This window comes from Pseudopodoces humilis, chromosome 15 (genome assembly GCF_049639895.1).
Source record: "Pseudopodoces humilis isolate 2021_Gansu_Grassland_sample_001 chromosome 15, ASM4963989v1, whole genome shotgun sequence".
NCBI lineage: Eukaryota > Metazoa > Chordata > Aves > Passeriformes > Paridae > Pseudopodoces > Pseudopodoces humilis.
This window is the reverse complement of record NC_142214.1, coordinates 7,589,544-7,612,542: the sequence shown is the minus strand read 5'-3', so window position 1 is coordinate 7,612,542 and position 22,999 is coordinate 7,589,544. Positions and strand designations below refer to the sequence as shown.

The window sequence follows — 22,999 nt, the reverse complement described above, 5'->3', positions numbered from 1 at the left end:
ATTGCCACTGGTGAGGCCACACCTTGAATGCTGTGTCCAGTTCTGGGCCCCTGAGCTCAGGAAGGACACTGAGGTGCTGGACCCGGTCCAGAGAAGAGCAACAGAACTGGGTGAAGCATCTGGAGCTCAAGTGTGATGAGGAGCTCTCGAGGGAGCTGGGGGCCTGGAGAAAGGACGCTCAGGGGGGACCTCAGCGCTGGGCACAACTCCCCGACGGGAGGCTGCAGCCAGGTGGGTGTCAGGCTCTTACGGGAAACCAGCGATAGGACAAGGGGAAAAGGTCTTAGCTGGGCCAGGGAAGGTTTAAGTTGGACATTAGGAAGAATTTCTTCACAGAAAGGGTGATTAGACATTGGAACAGGCTGCCCGGGGAGGTGCTGGAGTCACCGTTCCTGGAGGCTTTTAAGGAAAGAATGAACGTGGCTCTCAGTGTCCTTTTCTGGTTGACAAGGTGGTGTTGGGCCATAGGTTGGACCCGATGGCCTCACAGGTCTTTTCCAACCTGTTGGCGATCCTGTGTCAGCGCGGGCAGCCGCAGCCGCAGCCCGGGGTGCGCTGACACTGAGGGGGCTCCGCGGCCCCTCCCTCCGCCGTGCCCGGGTCCCGGCCCGCCCGAGGAGGCGGGCGCCGTGACGGCAGGGCCGTGCGGCGGCTCCGCCCCACGAGGCCGGAGCCGAGACGGAAGCAGCCGCCGCACAGCAGCCGCCGCCTGCAGCCGGAGCCCGACATGGCGCTCTGAGCCAGCCCCGGCCGCGCCGAGAGCCGCCACCCCGGGGGGCCCCGAGCAGCCGCCCCCGCGCCGGGACCGGGGAGCGGGGCATGGGCAGGGCCGCGGGGGGGAGCCCGGCGGGGAGGGGCCAGCGGCGCTCGCGCCCCCCGCCCGCCCTTCGCGCAGCGCAGCCCCGCGGCCGCGAGGTGAGGAGCCGGCGGCGGGCGGGGGCCGGCGGGCAGGGCGGGGAGGGAAGGAGGGGGCGCGGGCCGCGCTGGAGCCGCCGCCTCCCCGCCGCTTTGTCCTTCCAGGCCCCGCCGCCGCCGCCCAGGAGAAAGAGGCCGAGATCGGGGAGCAGCGGGCGGCGCCCGCCCGGCCGCCGCAGCCCGCCATGGCCCACTCGCCCGTGGCGGTGCAAGTGCCCGGCATGCAGGTGAGCTCCGCACCGGGCCCAAAATGGAGGCGACGGGCCCGGCCCCGGCTCCGGAAGCGGCGCTTGCGGCCCGCACCGGGCGGAGCCGCCGCCGGGGCGCGGGGGGCCGCGGGTGGGCGAAGCGGGGGAGGCCGCGCTCGGGCTGGGGGGAGGCCGGGCCGGTCGCCTAGCTGGGGGAGCGAGGGAAGCAGGGGCTGCTCCGAGGTAACGGGAGGCTTCGGGGACTGCGTACCTGCACCCCGGCGGGGGAGATGGGATTCCCCTCCCTCCCTGCCCCCTTTGTTCAGGGGTGGCCGCGCCGCATCCAGGAGCACGTAAGAGCCTCTAAAACTGATTAAAGGCGAAGTGAAGTTAATCGCAGGGTGTGTGGGTGCGCTGTAAATGACATAGCAGGCGCGCCGGCAGGCGGACCTGCTGCAGGACTTCCCCACCACCCTGGCGCTGGGCCTTTAGTGCAGCTTCCCGGAGGACCGTGGGATTCATGGAAAGGTCTTATCTGCCAGCTCTGGTCGGGACAGAGCACTGGAGAATATAGTCTGTCAGAAACCTGCACCTCTCCTCGCCTGGGAATGGGGCCTCCTGTTGTTTTTATATGTTTGTGTTACCTGCTTAGAAAACAAACAATTTGATATGTTACTGACTTTCATAGGAAAGCTGGAATACCCTCTGACTCTTCATTCTTACTCCACTGGACAATCTAATACAAATTTGGCCAGAGATCTTTATCAATGTAAAGGAGTTGAGAACCCAGCTCATTTCGGTGTTGATTTTTGCTTGTCAGACACTTTGTTGATTTTTGCAGTTCAACCAGTGTTTTGAGCATTCTCTTAACTTCTGAGATAGTCAAAACTGTATAACATCAGACTTTTTTCACTGCAAATAATATAGAAACATTTATGATACATATCTGGGTATGTGAGAGATACAGTGGAGAGTTCAGGAGACTTCAGAAAGTTACTATATCTGTTGGTCAGGTAACTTTATGACTTCTAGAAAATGTAGAATTGATGTATAAACAGTATTTATATATTAATTTATGCCAGTTACAGTGCTTTAGTTTAATTTACCTTTCTCATTTCTAATAATTTCTAGGCTCTCTGAAATCTGTTAAAGTCGGTCATTCACCAACTTTGTTTCTGTAAGAGGACACAAGCCACATCTTTTCAGCCTACTTGTTCCATTGTGTCAGAGTAACTGTTACATTAGAACATTCTAAAGAAATTTTGTGATAAAAGATTTAAAGACTTTAGTCTGAGCTTCTTTATTTACAGCCTCTGGGCTTTCTAGTGTGTTTGAATTTAGGAAACTTCTGTTTCAACATTCTAGTTTGTCAATTTCCTATTTTTATATCTGCTTAATGTATTGCTGTCCTATTTTCTGTAACTGCCATCACAAAAGGACCTTGAAATTATTTAAGGTTCTGTTTTTCCATTGTTATACCAAAAAAACTTAATTCTAATAGCATCCTTATCCCCACTAATATCGTTATTAGTGTAACCCACAGCTCTTAACATATATCAGTATGCTAAAAACATTTTTTAAACTATTAGATAAATCCAGATGCATAGAATTAAAGCATAATTTTTTCCTTGGTGACCCTTTTTTTTATGAAGATGATTACTAGTCCTGAAACCCTCAGAATACAAAGAAATAGAATTTCATGTGATGTTAGTCTGTTCATCCTTCTTCTAGAAAAGTCATAATACAGAGTGTTTTAATTAAAAAATACCCTAAGACCAACACAACAGCTGCATGGCAGTCTGAGGTAGAAGAGTTGTTTCCTTTGGATTCTTTTAACCTATCTGGACTATCAGTCAGGATCATCTAAGTGATGGTAAAAATGTGCTTGCTTCTGCTCAATGTTAATGTGTGATTGATTGAAGAAGGAAGAAACAGGTTCTTCTGTGATCCAAGATGTAATAGTTAAAACTATCACTGTGGGAAAGTGTAATGTCAAACGTCTTGTTTTGTAATCTGTTGAGGGAAGGTTTTATTCAATATAAGAGTTGGAAACTGAATTTGTCAGAGAATGTCACAAGCTTGAAGTTTTCAGCTTTATTGTCATCTTATGCATTCCCTCACATTTGATTATACAAAAAGTATCAAGAAAAATCCAGAAATAAACATGTTATGTAATTCACATACTCCAAAAGCAGGGCTTAAGACTGTTTAGCACCACAGTATATCACAACCTTCTTTGACTCTTTTAAGATTTTTCATCTTATGAAGAGTCAGGTCCCCTTTAAAAAAACCTCAAACATGGAAAATTACAGAAAATCACACAGAGTTATTTTGGTGGACTTGGAGTCTGACTTTAGTCCCCTGGCAGCAGTGGCAGACCCAGAGGTAGTATTATCTGTTGCCCTTATGAGTAGTTATAGAGACATTTGTTTACGTAGTGGTTATATTCTGTTTAACCTGTCTTGTGTCCCTAACAAAACCAAAATTTATACCTAACAATTCTTGCCTCTGCAAACAACTTCCTAAACACATTCATTTTCTTGCTTCTTTGGAAAGGCTCCACCTGATGCAGTTGTACAGTGTTAACTTAGCCAGCTGCCAAACTTCTACGCCTGTTCAGTAAAATCAAGGTACTCAGTGTATGTATAAAATGATGGTCTGAAGCTGAGCATGATACCCCACATTATGGCATTTTACACAGTATCCAAGATGAGATAGAAAATGGAAAGGATGGTGAGCACAGTTAAGGTGTCCTGGTTATGGGAAGAGCAGTTTGCAGTGAGCTTGATTGTTAGGTTTGAGGTTTTATTCAGTAATGTCACAGTAACTTTGTTCCTTGGGATAAAAATATTCAAACTAGTTCTTAGTCTGGAATGCTTTGAGATCTCACAGTGAGAAACCTGTTCACCAGCACTGTCTTTAAGGAATCCAGTTGAACTCCTACAGAACATTTCTGGATACAGCCTGCAAGAGAGAGATTGTTGCTTGTGTCTTTGCGAGCCCGGGTGCTGAAAACAGCTGCAGTGGAGAAGGCGTTGGACCCCTTAATATTAGTCCTTAGTGCTTTTGTATTGCCCAGCAGACAGAGCACATAGTTCTGAGGGTTGTTTGTTTCAAGTGATCAGAACATTTAAAGGATGTCAGTCATTTGAGATTGATGTGTTTCTGATGAACTTATGTTCTTGACAGCATCTTACACAATGCTCCAAAAGTCTTTACAAATAAAAAGGCTGGAAACTGTTCACTTGCAAATGGGTAACAACCTTTCTAAGGTGAACAGGGAGGGTACTTTTCAATATGTCAGCATTTAAATTTTCTAAACTAGTATGTAAACTTGATGGAGCATCACTCAAGTAATAAATGCCATTTTTAGCTGGTAAAGTTTTAATGTATAAACTTACCCTTTTCCTATTCTAATTGGTCATGCAAAACCTTAAGTCTGTGAAATATTAACTTATTAACTGATGGAAATACTGATTATTCTCATTTGTATTTTTTTGTTAGTATGTGTGTCTTTGGAACTTGGTTTGGGGCTTTATGTCCCATTATCTCTGTTATCCTACTCACCTAAACACTTTGTTTCCTTTCTCATGGTTTTGTTGATATCTCCTGATCCTGTATGACAGTAGTTTTGAGCACAGCCAGAAAGGTTGTTTAGAACTGCTCTCCATCTGTTTTGTTGGCATTCAGACTATCTTGCAAAAAAGAATCTAACTTCCTCTAAAAGTGGAGCAGGCAGGAGCATGTGACCTGTCAGGCAGTGTACTCTGATTCACAATTGAAGGATTGCTTGATTAAATGAAAACTTGGGTGTCAAGGTGAGCTTTGCTCTCTGTGCTGCCAGTTAACAGAGTGGCTGTAGGGCGCTGCTCACTGAAGGACCTGAGCCTGGCAGCTGGAGAGGCCCTCCCTGCAGGCTGCTCAAGGACAGATCAGTTAATGCCTAGTTGCATGGGTAGAGAAAGATGAGAGGTAATGTTTAATTTTATAAGTGTTTTTTTTCATAGCCCTAGAAAAAAAACACACATTTTCTCTTAACTTAGTGCACATCTAGAAGTGTGTGGTACCTAAAGCTAGTCTCGAAGTGTGTCAGATTTCTAGTAAACCTTACACACTGAAGTTGAAAGAATATGGCTTCTGTTAAGAGCGACCAGTCTGTTACTGTAAAATACTTAAATGTTTAGAATGTGCATGTTAGAAGAACTTAAAACTTTGAAGAAAGATTCTTTCAAGGTTCTTTTAATTTACTTCTCTCCTAGGAACTGAGCTGTATCCAGTGAATTTGAAAAGACTTTAAACTTCTACAATTTAGAAACTTGTAAGAGTTTAGTGTCTTACTTAAGGGAAACTGGAAAGTCTACCACTTGCAGGACACCAGGAGACTTCCACAGTGCCTAGAAAACTGATTTCTTAAGAATAAGTTGATGTGGATTGTGGTGTTTTTTCCAGTTTCAGTTCCTTGATTGGTACTTCGAGCCACAGTGCAGGTAGACTGCAGGAGGACAGTATTTTTAGCTGTATGGAGAACAAGCCTCTTTTCTGCTTGAAGCAGTTCAGCTTTAAAATATTTGTGGAATTTTACACAGCAATTCTTCCTTTCCAGGTTGTGCAGCAAGCTCTCTTGTATCTAATAGTAGATTGCTAAATCAGCTCAGGCTTTATTAGCTGAACTTGGTTCTTCCCTCTTAGGCCTCGTGGTAAGTTACTCTGGTGACAAGAGAAGTAGGGCTCAGTCATCCTCGTACTATCTTACTAGTGTCAAAAGAGGAGAGTAGACAGAGTTCTGAAAAGTATTTGGTATGTGGGAGCTATGCAGGTATGATCACCTGGAATTCAGCAGATGCTTTCCTCAGGGTTAAAAGAAAAAGTCCAGTCCTGTAGTAGTATTTTCTGTGCATGTTTTACAGTTTTATAGACACATTAAGTGCTTTGACTTGGAATTCAGAGTCAAATCAGCTGAAGCTGGAGAGAGCACATAAACCAACTCACCTTAATCTCTGTGCTGTTCTGTACCGTCATATACTGTCAGTTTTGAGCAGAGAATAATGTTCCCCCAAAGGTAAAAACGTTACATCTGAAAACAGGGTACTAACTTCTAAAAGGATATAATTATGATTTTATTCTGATTTTAACATTGAATATGTTGGCACTTGTTTTCTAGTGTCTCAGCTTTACAAGTCCTGATGAAAGTTTTGTTTTGCTTTTCTCCTTTTTCTCCGAAAGGAGAATGTATAGCAAGCAGTAGCTCAGTAATATGTTGCAATTTTTTATTTAGGTACTTATTTTGAGGGGAGGAATGTTTCTTTATGTATAGAAACTAAGAGTGTGTCTCCTGTGAGACCTGTGAAATGTATTAGTGAAGATAGACAAGAGTAGTAGCCTCAGTTTTCAGTGATCTCTAAAAGTGAAAGGCTGAATTTTAGAACCAGTTGTAAAAGTACCACTTATTTTCTCTTCAGTGACTGTCTTCAGATTTAGAAGTTATGAAATTTGGAAAATTATAAAAGACTATTGTTTTGTCTTTTGTTTATTCTTAGAGACTGAATTTAATGATTGACAGAAGGGTTCAGAAATGGGTTTTGGGAAGATGAGGTTGGAGATGAACAGTACAAAGTTGGTTTTTGAAATGTCTGTGACAAATATTTTTTGTCATGGTGTAGTGTCTGCTTGTATGTTGTCTTTGAAGGAATAAGGGGTTGGTGAGGTATCTATTGCATCAGGAGTCACTGTTTCAAAACCTGCTATTTATTTCTTAAAATAATTGGAAATAAAATTCCTTCCTACTGCTGCCTCACCAGTATATACTCTATTTAAAGAACTGTCATTTGTTCTTTAAATTTAAACTTCTTGCAGTTCTTCTGGAACATGTCTATTCTGCTGATTAGATGAGGATCACTGAGCACAGTCCTTAGTTCTGAAAGAGAAGTTTAAATCTCCTGGGAAGTGTGCCCACCTGGTGATACTCACTAAAATCTCCTCTGCCAGAGGATTGCTAGCCAAATAGATTTGCCAAAAAGAATTAAATTAGAGAAACTATTAATACAGGTACTGACAAGGTAGCAGGAGCTTGCTTGTCTCATTCTTCCTTGTTTTGTGCATGTGTTTTTCACATGGGCTATATTGATTACTTCCATAGCTGAGGAAAGAACATGGCTTCAACTTAGTTCCTTCTTCATAAGGAAAACTTCGAAGAATTGCACAGAACTACAATTTTTGGAAGTGTGTAGCCAAGTTTGTGTTACTGAAGTCTGGATTTGAATGGTCTTGATTGAGGCAGCATATCTGAAAAAGCTCTGTGACAAGGTCTGTCATGGTTCTGCATGAATTCTCTATGCATCAGTGAAGGAAAAAAAGGAATGAGAAATGAGCAGAAATCTGCAGGTTTCACATTTGAACCTTCAAAAGAGGAGTCTGAGAGCCCAGAGTGGCTTCACTGTTTACATGAACCAGAATTCAAGAATCATGTGTTCAGTCCTGGAAAACGGGGTTTTTTCCTCTTGTTTTATCCTGCTCCTCAATCTTTTGCAGACTTTCCTCTCAGCTGGGTACTGTTATATATTCTGAATATCTGAATAATGTTGACTGGGGGAGGATCAGAGGGTGTCTGTGCTTTGCTAGATGTCGAGTTGTGTTTCAGTGGAGGCTTCTGTGTTGGGAGCTGAATGCAGAATAATAAAAACAATGTACAGCTTGAAGTGACCATGAGTGTTGTAGCATGCCTAAATGTAAAGCACTGAGTAAAAAAAAAAAGATTGAATTTCTACTGATGTAGATCAGTTAAAAACAGAATTATGAGGGGAGCAAAGTGTTCTTGCTGTTGATCTCTCACCTAGGAAGGTGTCATCTGACAGCTGGTCATAGCAAGAACATTTTTACATTCCTGTACAGCTTTATTCTAGCCTAGTTGGCAAGAAGAATCTGATTCTTTTTTTTTTCTCCAGGGTGTTTCTTTTCCTCCCCTCCCCCTTCCTCTTGCCTTTTATGTAATGAGATGCTTTGCCATTCTATGAATGAGCTGCAAAGTAATTGAAAAAGGAGTTGCCTGAAACGGGCAGGTTGGTTCTGGCAGCAGAGGTTTCTTTCTTTGTAGCTCCTTTTGGAGTTGTATTTCTGTTTTTTTGTTGTGTGCTTTTTGTAGCTTGGGGTCCAGCATCATTGATATGATCCAGGGCCAGTTATCAAGGAGAGAGTACAGCTTTCAAGTTGGTGGTCCTCTAGCCTTGGGGAGAGGACAGAAATGTAGGATTCTAGTTGACTGGTGTTTGCCTTCCTTTTCCAAATGGTCCCTCCCAAAATTAAAGGAATGGTGATACCCTCTAAGTATGGGGTCCCACTTAGGGTTCATTGCATGCAGTCACTATGCCTGGAGACTTATCTGTGGTAACTGAACTTGTGGCCTGCTCTTTAACCCACCCACACTGTGGTTTGGAGCCATCCTTTTTCAGCTAGCATGCTTGTGCCTTACTTTAGTTTTGTTTGGCCTGAAAATAAGTAATGATTTCTTCAGTGGAGAGATTTAACAAAAGTACTAACGTGTGCCATACTTGAGGTCTTTTTACTACTTTTTAGTTTATGAATTGGCAGGTTAAAAACGTGGATTTTGTTGTTATTTGTGTTCTAGCTGGCTTATATAATTCTAATCTTATTTACAAGAGGAAGGTCTGCATATCAAGTCCTAATTTACACAGAAGAAATGCTAAAATGGCTTCTAGAGTGAGAAGGCCTGTCAGATTTATGTAGCGGTTACCACTTAGCTGTATTTAAATAGTGGGAAAAGGATTGTGCTGTCATATAGGTTCTAGGTTATTGCTGGCATATAGGATATAGGTTATTGCTGGCAGAGTTCTCACATGGGCATTCCTTTAAATGGGTGTGGCAAAAATTTTAAAAAATTGTTTGTGTACTGATAAGCAGGCTGGTGCTGAAAGGAAAGGCACACTGCTAAAAGTAGGCTGCAGCCCATAAATGGTTATTTTTCCATATTCCTATTGGATGCGGCCTTCAAAATCTCTCTGCAGAGAGTACGTTTTTCGAAGCAGTTCATAAAATGGAGGGGTTACAAGTGTTCTTTAGCAATGAAAAATTGCAGTAGTCCTTTATGTTCTGACTTCTGATTCAAGTTAGTTCATTGAGGTGGGTTAGTTACACATTCAGCAGTCACTTGTCCTGCACTTTTCAACAGAGAAGATGAAACTTGTGAAAGATCAGTTTGTTAAATTCTTAATAAATGCAGAACAGCATTGTTAGTTGAAACACTGGGACACCAGAACCTGTTGATGTCTTGAACTGATTTCTGTCTTCATTTCAGGATGTCCGTGCTTCTAGCTAGAAAATGTTCAGCCACTCACATCTTTTTCAGATCATAGTAAAGATTCAATCATGTAACTTGGTGTCCCCACGCCTTAATTTCTCTTATTTTTTTATTAGGCTGTGCTCCTCAGAGATGTGAACAGACTGGAGATTATGCAGCTGTATGCAGTGATTTGAGAACATTTTAAAAATATACTAGGTAGTTAAAAAGTATTGATACATAGAATAGAAGCCAAGTGGGACTCCATTTGAACAGTAGGATGTGTAGGATATCAGTTATAGAGAAACTCAATGTCATGAGAAATGTTCTCTTTGTTTCTTTTCCTCAGTGCAGAGTATTATTTAGAAATAATTGGTGTAAATTTTTTAAATTGCCTTCTGTCAAAGACCTAATCTTTGGGACATATGGTATTAGTCTTTTTTTTGGTGCTTATTTATGCTTTTTTCTAGGCTGCTTTATGTTGTGTGAAAGAAAAGCTAAAAATAGAGGAAATTACTTCAGTGGTTTCCATTTTCAGCATAATGTAAAATTGACAGCTTGTATCTGTCACAGGTCAGAGATGGTTTGAATATGAAGGTAATTCTTTCCTTAAAATTCTGACTATAGGTGGATTTGAATGCTGATTTTAGAGTTTCTACAGTCATATACATTTTCAGGCAGCTTGCCTTATAGCTAACTTGATGAAAACAGAGTCACATATGTTTTTTCTTGCTGTTTTTGCTTTTATATGAAGTTCCCTAGGTTCTCACTAAAAATGGCAATGAGTCTTGGCCTTGTCAGATAAGAGAGATATTTCATAAAGGGTGTAACAGAGGTCAGGTCCCATTTAAGGACAGCAAAACCCAGATCTAGTTTTTAGTACCCACTGAGTAAAAAAACTTGTAGATAATATAAAAGTTTGATAAAATCAAATCAGGTTTTTTTTTGTTGTTAAAATAATTTTCTCTGCATATATACCATACAGTTCCAGTAAGTATAATCAAATCCTGATATCTTAGTCTTGAACAGGACTGCAGGGCAGCATCAGAGTTTATTTACATGCCAGAATAGCTGAAAACAAAAGTATGTATGTGTTCAAGACGGAGAAAAAGAGATGTCTGCAGGTTCCACCCTTGTCTTGAATGTCAGCAGGTTCATTTTTCCTATTCTTTGTAAGTAATAATGGATCTGCACCTGTGCCTTCATTAACTTCAAACTGTTTTAATTTTTATGTATACACACGCACATGCCTATGGCACTGTTTCTGTGAGTAACTTTCCTTATGCTGGTAAAATATGAAAATATATATAATTTATGTGAATCAATATTGTTATATGATTTAATATGCATGGTGTATAATTAGTGTGTATATATATCTAAAATATCTGAAACTACATGCAGATAGTGTATGGGAAGAGATAAAGAAGAATGTATCTGTTGATTAAGACATTACTCTTAATAAGTACTGCAGCCTATCAGATTTGTCAGTTTTACTCCCTCCTAATTTTATTTTTGGGGGGATCTGAACAGAAGAAAAATTTAAGAAGTACTTTATTATCTGAGAAGAGGTAAATTCATGTGAATGGAATTGCTTGAAATGACAATCTTAAACACAGGTAATTCTGATGGCTTCCAAAGACATCAGCACCTGTTAGACTGCCAGAGTAGTGGGTGCTTGAAAAACATAAGTAAACACTCTATGGTCTTCTCTTATCAACCTTTTATAAAGTCCTTTGAACTAATTATTATATCATTATTTAATGTATATTTGGGTAATGTAGGTGTAAGTATAGGTGAGCTGCTCTGTAGCAGTGCTACAATTCTGAGGGAACTTCTGTTCCAGATAAAGCCTAGGAGATGCTTGCAAATCCTCATAGTGTAACAGCATTTCTTGGGATATATGTTCTCACACTGACAGACTGCTTAAAAGAAATCTCACAAGACTGTTAAAATAGCTGCTTTAGGAGTCCTAGAGGATGTTAGGTGCTTGATTTTGTTAGAATCAATGCATTAGTTCAGTCTCTGTCCAAGAGTCTTTGAAGTTTTGTTTTTTCATTCAATTGTATTCAGTACCTTTGAATGAAATTCATTAATGAGCATTTTCAGAGGACCTGTTTCTGTAAAAGAGCTGTCCTGCACTGGCAGATCTGGACACAGCGCGACATACTGTTTCTTCTAATTTGGTTTATGTAATTGGATTTCTGTATAATCTTGGAAGTTACATATTCAGTACGTTTTAAGTTTGTTTTAAAGGAAAAATTCAGAATTTGAAGAACAGGTACATGACAGGATCAGAGGTGAAAAGGTGAGTCAGCAAGTCAGTTTTGTAGCAGAACACAGCCAGGACATTGCTTCAGAAACATGTGTTTATTGGAATCAAAGGAAAGAGGTTATATAAGCCAGATTGGCAGAATGCTTGACGCAACAACTGGCAAAAATTACATTTAAAAAAAACTATGTTGGCAAAAATGATGCTATAGTGTTTTTTATTTGGTGCTTTTGAGCAGGTGGTCAGACTGGATGACCTCCTGAGGTCTTTCTGGAGCCAGATTGTGTGACTTTCTGTGTGCGCATACAGATGTGTATAAACTCATGCAGTGATGGCACAAGGTTGGATAAGAGAAGAGGAGAGATTTCTTGAAGGCCCCAGGCTGTGTGGTTGTGCTGGGCTGGTGAAATGGTGCACTTGGAAGCAGTGCAGAGGGCTTGTGTTGTCACGCTCATGCTGGTGCACTTAGTCACACTGGCGGGACTGGAGCTGGCATGTGAATGTGCCTGTGCTTGTCGTACTTGTTGCTGCTTTTGTCTGTGGAACTGGGCTTAGGGAGGGAAAGAGCAAAACATTTTCTGTCTGATTTGTCCACTTACAGGTATTATCTATGGAGTCCATATACTGTCGATTGTGTTGTTACCATCTGCTGTCCAGCAGACATGGCTTCCCGTGGAAACCAGTATTTATTTTTAAAAAATAATACCAGTTATTCATGCAGGCATCTTGCAAAACTTTTTTTCGTTTCAGTGAAAGATCTGTGAAACAACAAGGAATAACAATGGGTGGTTTTCTCAGGAGTGTTAATAGTGTTAAAAATCTTAATTTCTACCATATTAGAAGTTTAGCTGGCAGCTGTGTTGCAGAAATTTGCTGGTATGTAATGAGGGTGTATATACACACACATATATTTTTCTGTTTCTATAAAATACATCTCCATCCTCTTCTATACATTTGTTTATAGAGCAGTCTTTTAAAGTTTTGATTTGTTTTCATTAGTTATAGAAAAACATTCCTGTAGAACAGTAGGCTGAAAGACAAGGAAATTAAGAAAGGTAAAAGCAAATCTGTTTCAAAATGCAGTCTTTGTTCTCAGGCCATGTTTTAAGTTATGTAGTGTTACAAGTTTGAAGTCATTCCAAAGGACATTATCTCAGTGTTAGCCGTAGTTGGTCGGAAATATTTGTCCTTACCCTGGAGTGTCCTGCAGTCCCTTGTCAGCCTTGGTGAGTAACAGAAGCTGTAAAGCTGACTTTGCTTGCTGTGAGAGGATTTTCTGAGAATAGAAAGATGTGACTGTTTCCTCAAGTAGTCCTGCACAGTTTGTTCTCCTCTGATGGCCCTCTGTTCCACCTCCTCCTCCCCGGGATGTACATGGAGTTCTGCAGCACTGGGAAGTCAAGCCATGACTGATCTCTCCCTATACTTCAGCACTCACACATAATGGCATCCGGAGTTGTTGGAAGATAAAATAGCCTTTAAAGCTCTGATTCACCTGAAGTAGCTTCAGGGAGAGAATTTGTAGGCCTGGTTTGTTCTGTTGATGGTAGTTAAGTGGGTGTATAGGATGGAGTGATGTGTTTTTCTACTGAGGAGCCCAGAGGAGTTTTCTGCTTAAGGTTTCTCCCCCAGCAAAATCCAAGTGTTGCCCTTTGAGGTGGTCAGACATTTGTGAAGGGCTGGATTAGCTGAGTGTGCCTGTGATTAAATTGCTTTTCTTTTATCTGACTGGAAGTGTTTTAACAGGTTTAATCTCAAATCAACAATACCTCTTAGTATGAGTGACTCCTGAAATCACAGGTTCCAAGTATATCTTAGATTGAAGCTAGTTTTTGTGAAGATGAGTATTTAAGCATCAATAAAAAGTTTTCCCAGTCATCTTTCTTAACTTGTTTCTTGGAAGTGTGTGTCTCTGTTTATTATAAATGGAGAGCTATCAGTTAATTATTCCTTATTGTAACTAATGCAGTTGAGAAACAATTCCTGACTAGAGGACGGTTTGGCATCTTACCTGGCAGCAGGGAAAAGCTGGGGTTGCAGTTGCTTCTGCTTTTGCCACACCTATCCCTACAATATTTTTTTTTTAGCACCTCTGGAAATAGATTTTAAATGCAGATTTAAAAAAAAAAAGTTTTTTAGTCTTAGTGATGAAATGATGGCAAGATCCAATGCAGTAGTGTATGGCAATGTGACTGGTCTTTGGACAGTGAAGATTTACTCGTGTTCTTGGGACCATTTTAACTAAAAACTTTATGAGCACCTGAAGCTTTCAGTCATTTTCTTTCCTAATGTAACAATATTAATTATCCCAGGTTGTAGACCAAATAGGTCCTCTTTTTTTTTCCCATTTCCTTTGATTGTGTATTTGTTCATCTTTTAGGTCTTTCACTGTCTCTATCAGCAGAAGAAAAAATACAAGTTTTTTGTTTAACTATTTCTAGGAATTGTTTTTAATGGAGCAGAGTAGCAATGAACTTATTATAGACAAGGGGGAAATTCGTCATTCCTATTGTAATGTGCTGCTCAGGAGCACCAGTGTTTCTTGTCTGTTTGCAAAATCTAGAAATCTTACCTCCACTGATCTCTATGAATGAATGTGCTGTACTAATTCATGTTCCCTCCTCTTGTGATAGCAGAAATAACAGCATGGTATACATGAGCAGAGAACTGATCAGCTGAAAATAGACCTGGCAAATCATATGATTAACTCTTAGCTAAATCTGTTTCCTGATTCATTTCACCGTATTGTGGAATAAATTCTGGTTCTGGTCAAAGGAAGGAAGCAACAGTAAGGGCCCAGATGTAAGAAAAATGGGACAGTCGATTTTGGACTAGCTTAAATCTGGTTTTTTTTTTCCCCAGTAAAGATTTTCTCATGAATTTGCGTGAACACCAATATAAAGTTATTTTCTCTATTTTCATATTGATACCTGAGTATTTGGTTGTGTAGGGTAATCTGTGCTTTATTTGTGTGTTAAATGCTTTCGAAAAAAAAAAAACGCTTCTTTTGCTGGTTCTGACTTTCTGAGTGTGAGAGAGATGCAGAGCAAAGCATCTATTCCAAATTTTCAAAACTTCTTACTGAATTACAGGGCTTTTTCAGGCAGGGATGTTTTCTTCATTCAGCACTGATTTGTGCAGTCTTTTGCCCAGTTCTGATAGTAATAAGGTGTCTAATTCTGTAGATCTGCAGAGCATGGGCTGTTCCGTTCTTTTGGTGTGTCTGTCTGACGCCTTCAAAACATTTCTGCGTAAACTTTTGTACTCTGGTCTGAAGTTCTGTGTTCTTAAACTGTGCAGTGTGTCATCCATGTCCTTCAAAAGCCAGTGCTCTGATGTTTGGATATGCAAGGTTCTCTAAGCAGCCACATGGCATGCTTTTTCTTGAAGGGAAAGTGAGAATTTGCTTCCTTTTTGTTGCCCTCCTAACGAATTGAGTGAAGCTAAGAAATTTCAAATATTTTTATAATAACCAATCTGGAGATTTTAAGAGTAGTTTTTCAGCAAAGATTCCAAACCAGCAGTGTCCTCAGCAGTGCTCTGCTCCTCTCTGTAAGGCATATGTGATGATAGCAGCCAGTTCCAATCGGTGCTGTGGGTTCAGTACTCCAGGACAACTTCTTATTCCTTCACTGAACACCTCTCAGTCCCTTTGGCTCATCTTTCTGTCAGCACTTTTAACTGCCCTGAAGACCCCTGGTCTTACCTGATCTCAGGCTCTGGCAGTCGTGCCATCCTCTCCTGAGCAGCCGTCACTGTGTTAGGTGACAGGGAGCTGTGCCTGCCCCAGGCTCTTGCCCAGGTGGGAAGCCCAGCCTTTTCTGCCTGGGTGATGTTGGTGATGGTCCTGTGCCAGTAAGTGCATTCCCCAGTCTTCTGAGTTACTGCACAGACAGGATTAATGTTAAGAACAGCTCTTTTCTTCCGTTTTAAAGAGTTGTTATGTGAGGTTTGTACCTGACTCCCTCCCTGGTAAGGCTCACTTACCTTTGAAAGAATTGCATAATGTATGTTCTGTAACTAATAGCTGAATTAGAAGTTAGTGAGTAGGAAATAAATTTACCTGATGCAACTCTTCTGGTGATGATAAATCCAGGTGACGTGCTTCTTGGGAAGTAATGAGGGCTAAGAACTTGGAAGTAAATTAGGCAATTCATGTGTCTTTTTTCCCTTCTTTTTTTTTACTTTTTCTAGAACCACAGAGCAGACCCGGAAGAGCTATTCACAAAATTGGAACGCATTGGGAAAGGCTCCTTTGGTGAGGTCTTCAAGGGAATTGATAATCGGACACAGCAAGTGGTTGCCATAAAAATCATAGACCTGGAGGAAGCAGAAGATGAAATAGAAGATATACAGCAAGAGATAACTGTTTTAAGTCAGTGTGATAGTCCTTATGTAACAAAATACTATGGATCATATTTAAAGGTAATGTATAATATTGCACAAAGATTTGCTGGAATGCTGCAAGGAAAATCATCTAAAATTAAGGAAGATTTATCTTACCAACTTGGTGTTTGTAGTAGGTTTTTATTTTTCTTTGAACAGATTTTTTTCTCTTCATTTTTCTCTTTTTGCTGCTTGTCCTTTGGCCTAGGATATGCACAAAATGGCTACAGAATGAGCAGAGTTGACAAAGGATTATTTTTGTCATTGCTTTTGGACCTTGGTTTTCTCTCTTCCCTCCACAGTTCCTAGCACAATTTTGTGGCCTTTCTGAGCAAGAGAAACATACCTTCATGGTTACAGGAACAAAGCTGTTCCTGGTGTGGAAAGAAACCCTGCACCATGTAAAATGTGTTGTCAGTTATGCAGCTTAGTAGGCCTGAGACAAAGTAACACTGACATCAGCAGAGTTATGTAACCACTGTGTGAAATGTTATCTAAGGCATAATTTAACAAGCAAAAATGAAAACCTACAGAAAACCAAAATGTTGAGTAAAACTTTTCATGTTAAATAATTCTTAAATGTTTTGTGCTGATGACATATTTTAGGTGACTTTTAAAAAATATCCCTGAAACTATTTAATGTAAGCTAAAGTTTTAGTGATAGTTGAAAGTATATTAAGTATCTGGAAGAGGTTATTTGCTTGTGTTTGGGTTTTTTGTTGGTTTTGTTTTGTTTGCTTCGGTTTGGGAGGTTTTTCTGGTTGGTTTTGTTTTTTGATACTTGGTCTCCCTCTCAGCATTTCTGCTTTCTTAAGGTGTAGTGGGGTTTTCTACATTTTAAAGACAGATTTCTAATAAGTGTTCCCTGTGTCACACTTGTGCTGTGTCTTTCAGTGATATGTAAAAGTATTTGCAGAATTTATTTAGTAATATTCTTAATAGATTTTGCCTTTTTTCCATTGAAATTGCAAAAGTATTCAATCTTTTATATTTTAGTATTAAGTGGGCAAGTCATTTTCCCAATATTTCCAGTATATTAAGTATACTCCGAATACTAACTTCTCATTTTGGCTAATGTAAGACAGCTGTAGGGGCTTTGTTGTTTACTGTGAGTTCTTCACACCCAAGTAAACATACAAATTGCCATTGATAACCCATTTTTGCTTCTCTTTATTGGGCTCAATCAGTGGGACTTTTGTTTTGTTTGTGAATAAGTAATAAATGTCTGAAAAGTAGGATTTACTTTCCACCATCACAGCATATTAGAGCAAGCAGGTTTGTCTCAAGACAACTTTGAATTCAACTCCTAAGGTTCCCCTGGAGCAGTGCACAAATGATACTGCAGATCCAGACATGATCAGTCTTTTTTACAGTCCTTTATTTTCTGTGATGAGCTGAGTCCTAAATGATACTCTCCTTGACATCCATCATTTCAACTTTGTGCTGTAAAAGCCCAGTTGTTTGCCCTGAAGTGCAAACAGGTCAAAGTAAGTTTTGGAAAGTGTTTTTACTTGAAAGTGTTTTTGCTTGGAAAAGTGTTGTGTGAAATTTCAGAACTAAACAGTGATTTCAGCATCTATAAATGGAGGAATTAAATTTTGATTGGGTGGGGATTTGTTTTGTTTGTTCTTTGTTTTCTCAGAGGTGGGGGATGGAAAAAGCTTTAGAAGTTATAGATTGAATAGGGAAAGAAAATAGCTTTTTCATTATTTACAACAATATAGGTGTGGAAAGTAAAGACTAGTTATTCTATCAGTGCTATAAAACTATTCAATTCTGGTTAGATTTTATTTATTTTTAAAAAATTCTTGGCAAATGTAAGATCATATTAATGCTGCAGTACTCTCCTCACCACTATGTGAGTTCTTTCCATTTCTGTTCTAAGTGGATAAATTCTGAATGATTAATGCTGATATCTTGTTTACTTTTCACACTTGTAAAGTTTTTGGGGAAGGAAAATTTCTGTGCATGGAGTTTGGGGAGGTGTTTGTGGAATTTTTGTTACTTTCCCATTCCTTTAAGAAATGCCTTTTAAAAAAAACCCCAAACACAAAAAAAGCCGTAAAAAGTTGTTCATAGGAATGTTTTCCATCCCAGAGTAGTGTGATAGGTAATTCTGCTGCTTGCTATTCCCCAAGTAAATGAATAAAAATGTCCACAAATAAATGAGTACCTTTAATTCTGTAATTAAAAATAAATGAAGCAACTTTTTAAGTAGTATCTTCTATCTAAATTGTTCTTAGACTAGATAAATCTCTGGTTGCTAGTTCAAGATCTTTCAGCTTGAGACTCCTCAGGGGAAATAGGGTATTGGCTTCCTTCAGTGTGCAAAGAATCTTTCATTCTGCCTTTTCATTTTAGTAATAGCAGGTATTTTGAGAATTACTGTCTACTTTTTGTTTGTTTGTTTTTTACTTAATTGCTCTAGCTGTTAACTCTTTATTAGCTATTTCTTGGAGAGTGGCTGTCAGCCTAATTGTTAAGCTGTGTAGTACTTCATTCAGGATTCAGGTTTTTTATACATTGTAAGTATCTCTTTGAAACAATGAAATAGGTCCAGTTGTGTACCAAATGACTGTATAATTAAAGGTTAAAGAATATTGAGGTTAAATTCTGAAAAATAACACATTTCTTACAAAGCCAAGTCATAGGCTGCAGAGATCAGAAGCAGTTTGCCATGGAAATAACTGGTGTGAAGTTCACCTTCACAGTGGTCCCATATGTTTGTTCCTAGATACTTTGATTTGTATATAAAGATGACTGAAAAATTCCTAGAAATACTTTTTAAGATAATGGTAAAAAGAGCATAAGCGTAAGGTAAATAGGAGATGTTTCAAAATGTAAGATTTTTTTTTCTTTACATCTTTATTTACACAGTTGAGCCAATGTGCTGCTTCAGATCATGCTGTATGGACTAGAAATAGTTTACTAAAGAGTATTATTCATACATGTAGCTCTCTCTGAAGCTGTAGAAATGCCATTAGAAATGTTTGTAGTTTTACACTGTTCAAAGAGACAGTATTTTCCTGCCTAAATACCAAAGCAAATCCTCAGTGAAAAGGCATTCATGTTGCCTACAGCACTTACTGGTATTTCTCTAGTTCAGTAATCTAGATCTGTCTTAAATCTTTAAATTTTATAGTTTCTACTTTGAAGAAATCACAGCTGAGACCATGTGTTGGCTTCAAGTTTATCATGTAAGCCTCAGTTCATCCAATTGAACTGTAATGGAACATCTTCTGTTGTAACTTAATTCTTTTAATCAATTTTAACTAAGCTTTGAGTAAGCAGATTATTCTTGTCATCATTTTGTAGTTTTGGAGTTTTCCCTGCGGCAAGATAGTTGATAGCTAAAAGTTATGACTAAAACATGGAAGAAGAGATGTAATTGTGAGTGGGTTCGAATTGCAAACATGTCAGATGAGAGATTTTATTTTTCTACCAATGATAAGGTCTGTTCTACATATTCTGTATGTTGACAGTTGCTTTGCACTTCAGGATGCCAAGGCAGCCTTGTGGCTCATGGAGATGGAGTGGCCCAGTCCCAGGGAGCCTGGGGCCTTCCCACCTGCATGCAGGTGCTTCTAGATGCCCCTGCTGCTGAAAGAAGGAAAAAGTGTCTTTATTTCAATTACTTGACTTACTAACTTATGACATTCTGCAGCCTAGCTGTTCATTAGCTACAGCTTGTATATCCAACTTGTAAATGTGATTTTTTTAGAAGTATGGACAGTCCCTTAATAGTTTTCCTAGCAGTGCAATGTTACTTGTCTGTTATCAGATATTTTAGTCTTGAAAAACCTTATCATTGGTACAAGATGGCAAGGGCTGTATCCTTGAAGTTCTTGTGGTAAAATTGATGCCAGTTTTCAGTTAATGTGACACAAAAAAGTACAAAATCCCCATATCATGGTAATGTGGGATATCTTGAAGTTCAGATGAGAGTTTCCCATTGAATTAACCTTAAAGCTTAGGTATTAGTAATTTTTTCCTAAATTTTCTTTGGGTGTCTGGCAAGATGAATAGTGTTTTTTAAACATACTGGTAGGTGATGTATAAGCATATATACAGTCAAAGAATGCATCTTAATAAACATATTTGTGCACATTAATGTTTTATATCATGGCTTTCACTAACGTGCAGTATAATGTAGATTCATATAAGCTTCAGCTGTGTTGCAACTTTTGTGGCTGTAAGATAAATTTAAGTACTGATGGAGGTATTTGTAGATATTTCATATTTGTGGAAGGTCAGGATGTAAATTTGTCTCCTTGTCACCTATTGCACTTGGATTGCAATTAACATCTCAATAAATAAACCATTGGGTGTGAAGGGTCCCCTTGATAAGTTAGGTTAGATAGCTGAAATGAGTGTTTTCCTCCTGCCTAATTGCTTGTGAAAATGCATTACTCCCCTACTAGTTCAGGCAAGAAAAATATTAAAAGCATTAAGTTACCATAGTTCTGGCATGATCTGGTTACACAAATGTGGGAAGTGCACTTGATGAAGTGCTTCAGCTGGACTTCCCAACAGTATCATAGAGATAAATCTCTTGATGACTGGAATTCCGTTACTGTTTTCCTTTTTTGTGCCATTTAGATCAAGGTTTTCAATATCTAGCCTTGTAACTATTACAGCCACCTGAGCTTGCTCTTTTCTTTTGCAATTAAAACAAACCTGAAGTTATTCTGAGCTTTTCCAGTTCAAATATGGAGAAATTCTACAGGAGCATCCAGACACTTCCATCAGGAGCGTGCAGCACTTTGTGCAGCAAAGCTTTGTGACAATCTAAAGATACTGGTTGTTCCGCCCCATCTATTTATACTTGGCTTACAGAAAGTAGCTAGGAAAAAGGTTGTTCATGCCTGGCTAGAAAATATCCACACCCAGTTACAGTGGATAGTAGCAATTTCTTTGAGACATTGTTTGAGAAACTGTACTTACTCATTTTCACCCTGTACTGTTTTCAAGTAATAGTCAAATCCTCCAAACATGTCTGGTAACCACAATGTTTGCCTTGAACAGAAGTTCCTTGCAGGTCTTCTGGGCTGACAAAGTTGGGCTTTATAAAAACTGCTAAAATTAGCCAGCCCTTCCCTGCTGAGATCATAATATTGGAATAGACTCTCATAAATGGTATGGTTTTAAAATTCAGTATAAATCTAATAGAGCAGGCTTTGTTAGGATGATTGGATGTGGTGCTTTCAGAAACTGCACCTTTATTTGCTGGCTGAGTTTTCTTTAGATTTCCATCCCTGGGCAGGCCATAGGGTGGGAAAGTATACAATGGAGAATGCAAGAGGCTTTAAAGAGTACTCCTGCCCTTAGCTTGTGCTCTGTAATGAAGAACTAGCACTGGTAAATATTTGCTGGAAACTTACAGAGTGTGTGTGGTACTTCACCAGATGTGATTCAGTTGAGTATTTTTAATAACTGGGTTTTATTTTAAATAAATATATTTATTCATGGGATTTTCTAGAGTAGTACCACATAGATTCGTATTTGAGTTTTGTCTTTTGAGGGGACTCTGGCAAGCAAGTGTTCTGTAGATTTGCTACCAAGTGTTTCCAGTTTTGTTTCTATGAGCTAGCCACCTTTTGCAGTGACAAGCTGAGGAAAAAGTCAGCACCTAGAAATCAGTGTTAGAATAATTTGTCAGTTCTAGAGGTTGAGACATCTCCACAGAGGAAGTACAGAAACTCACATATTCTCAAGGTCCATTTTAAATAATTACTTGTATTTAATTAAAACAAACCACTGCATAATCAGTTTTTTTCTCCTCTAAGTTCTGTTCCTTTAAGTGAAATTATTTTAGATAATATTTAGCAGAAATTCATTAGTAGTGATGGTGTTTTTTCATTGTTTTTTTACATAGAGAAGTCTTATTAATTAATTAACATATTAATTAATATTTTAGACTTCACAGAAGCTGTGTGGTCATTCTACAAAAAGTAATTGCATACAACTAGGCGATGAACAAGACTCTGTGCCTTTTCCTTTGTGCTGGTAGTCTGTTGAAATATATATAAATTTTTTATGGCAGCCTTGACTTTTGACAACTTATGCCTTCCTTTACAGGGCACAAAACTATGGATAATAATGGAATACTTGGGTGGAGGTTCAGCTTTGGATCTTGTAAGTATATGATTTTTTTTTTTCATTATAAATATCAGTGAACTTTATTTCATATATCATATATATTTTATATCACTTTATAAAAATAAGTACCTGGAGGCAGCTGATATTACATCACTGCTGTGTGGTAATGATCCAAGAAGTGTGAATTTGAATGGTAGTTCTGTCATACTGAATTCATGTTATTTTTTCTATTTTACTCGTCTCAGCATTAGGAAGCATGCATTTTTTTCTCAGTCAAATGAAGTAATGGGTTTTTTTAGTTTGAGAAGTCCTTTTCTTGCTGTATGCTTGGTGGGGTTTTGGGTTTGGGGTCCTCTGTCCATCACTTCCCACCTCCTCCAAGCAGAATTCCTTACACTTCAGTAAAAAAATGTTTCCTTTAGGTTTGGTCTCAGGAATGAATGAGGAGTGTGTCCACAGACAGTTAGTTTTAACTGGTTAAAAGGTGTTGAGTTTTCCATGTTCAGGTATTTTCAGTTAAGCATGAAAGTGCCTTTTACTTCAGATAGTGTGGCATTCATGGGGGGTGTAGCCTGGAGAGTGCACAAGCACAGTCCACTGAGTGTGGATGTGGTTTCCCCATGGTTTCAGTGCAGCTCTGCCTCAGCTGCAACGCTACAGACCCACCCTTTCCTGTAAGATAATATAGCTCAGTCTTTGTGTGATTCTGAAGGGAAAATACCATGTCTTCACTATTACAGAACGGTAATAATTATGTATTTGCTAACAGGGGTCCTGCCTATGAGCGTTGAAGTATGTGCTTGACTTCATAAAACTATTTAAACTTCTTTTTGAAGTTACATCACATCAGCT

At 39.5% G+C, this 22,999-nt stretch overlaps 1 protein-coding gene across 1 annotated transcript in view; it reads left to right on the top strand.

Annotated features, from left to right (window-relative positions):
* Positions 1-897: 897 nt before the first annotated feature.
* The window catches only part of STK26 (serine/threonine kinase 26), a 30,615-nt gene continuing 8,513 nt past the window's right edge, over positions 898-22,999 (top strand). The window contains exons 1-4 of the mRNA XM_014255272.2: positions 898-915; positions 1,021-1,142; positions 15,857-16,087; positions 22,127-22,183. Coding sequence (XP_014110747.1) covers positions 1,101-1,142; positions 15,857-16,087; positions 22,127-22,183 — 330 coding nt within the window. The 5' untranslated portion in view covers positions 898-915; positions 1,021-1,100. The remainder of the gene's footprint in view (positions 916-1,020; positions 1,143-15,856; positions 16,088-22,126; positions 22,184-22,999) is intronic.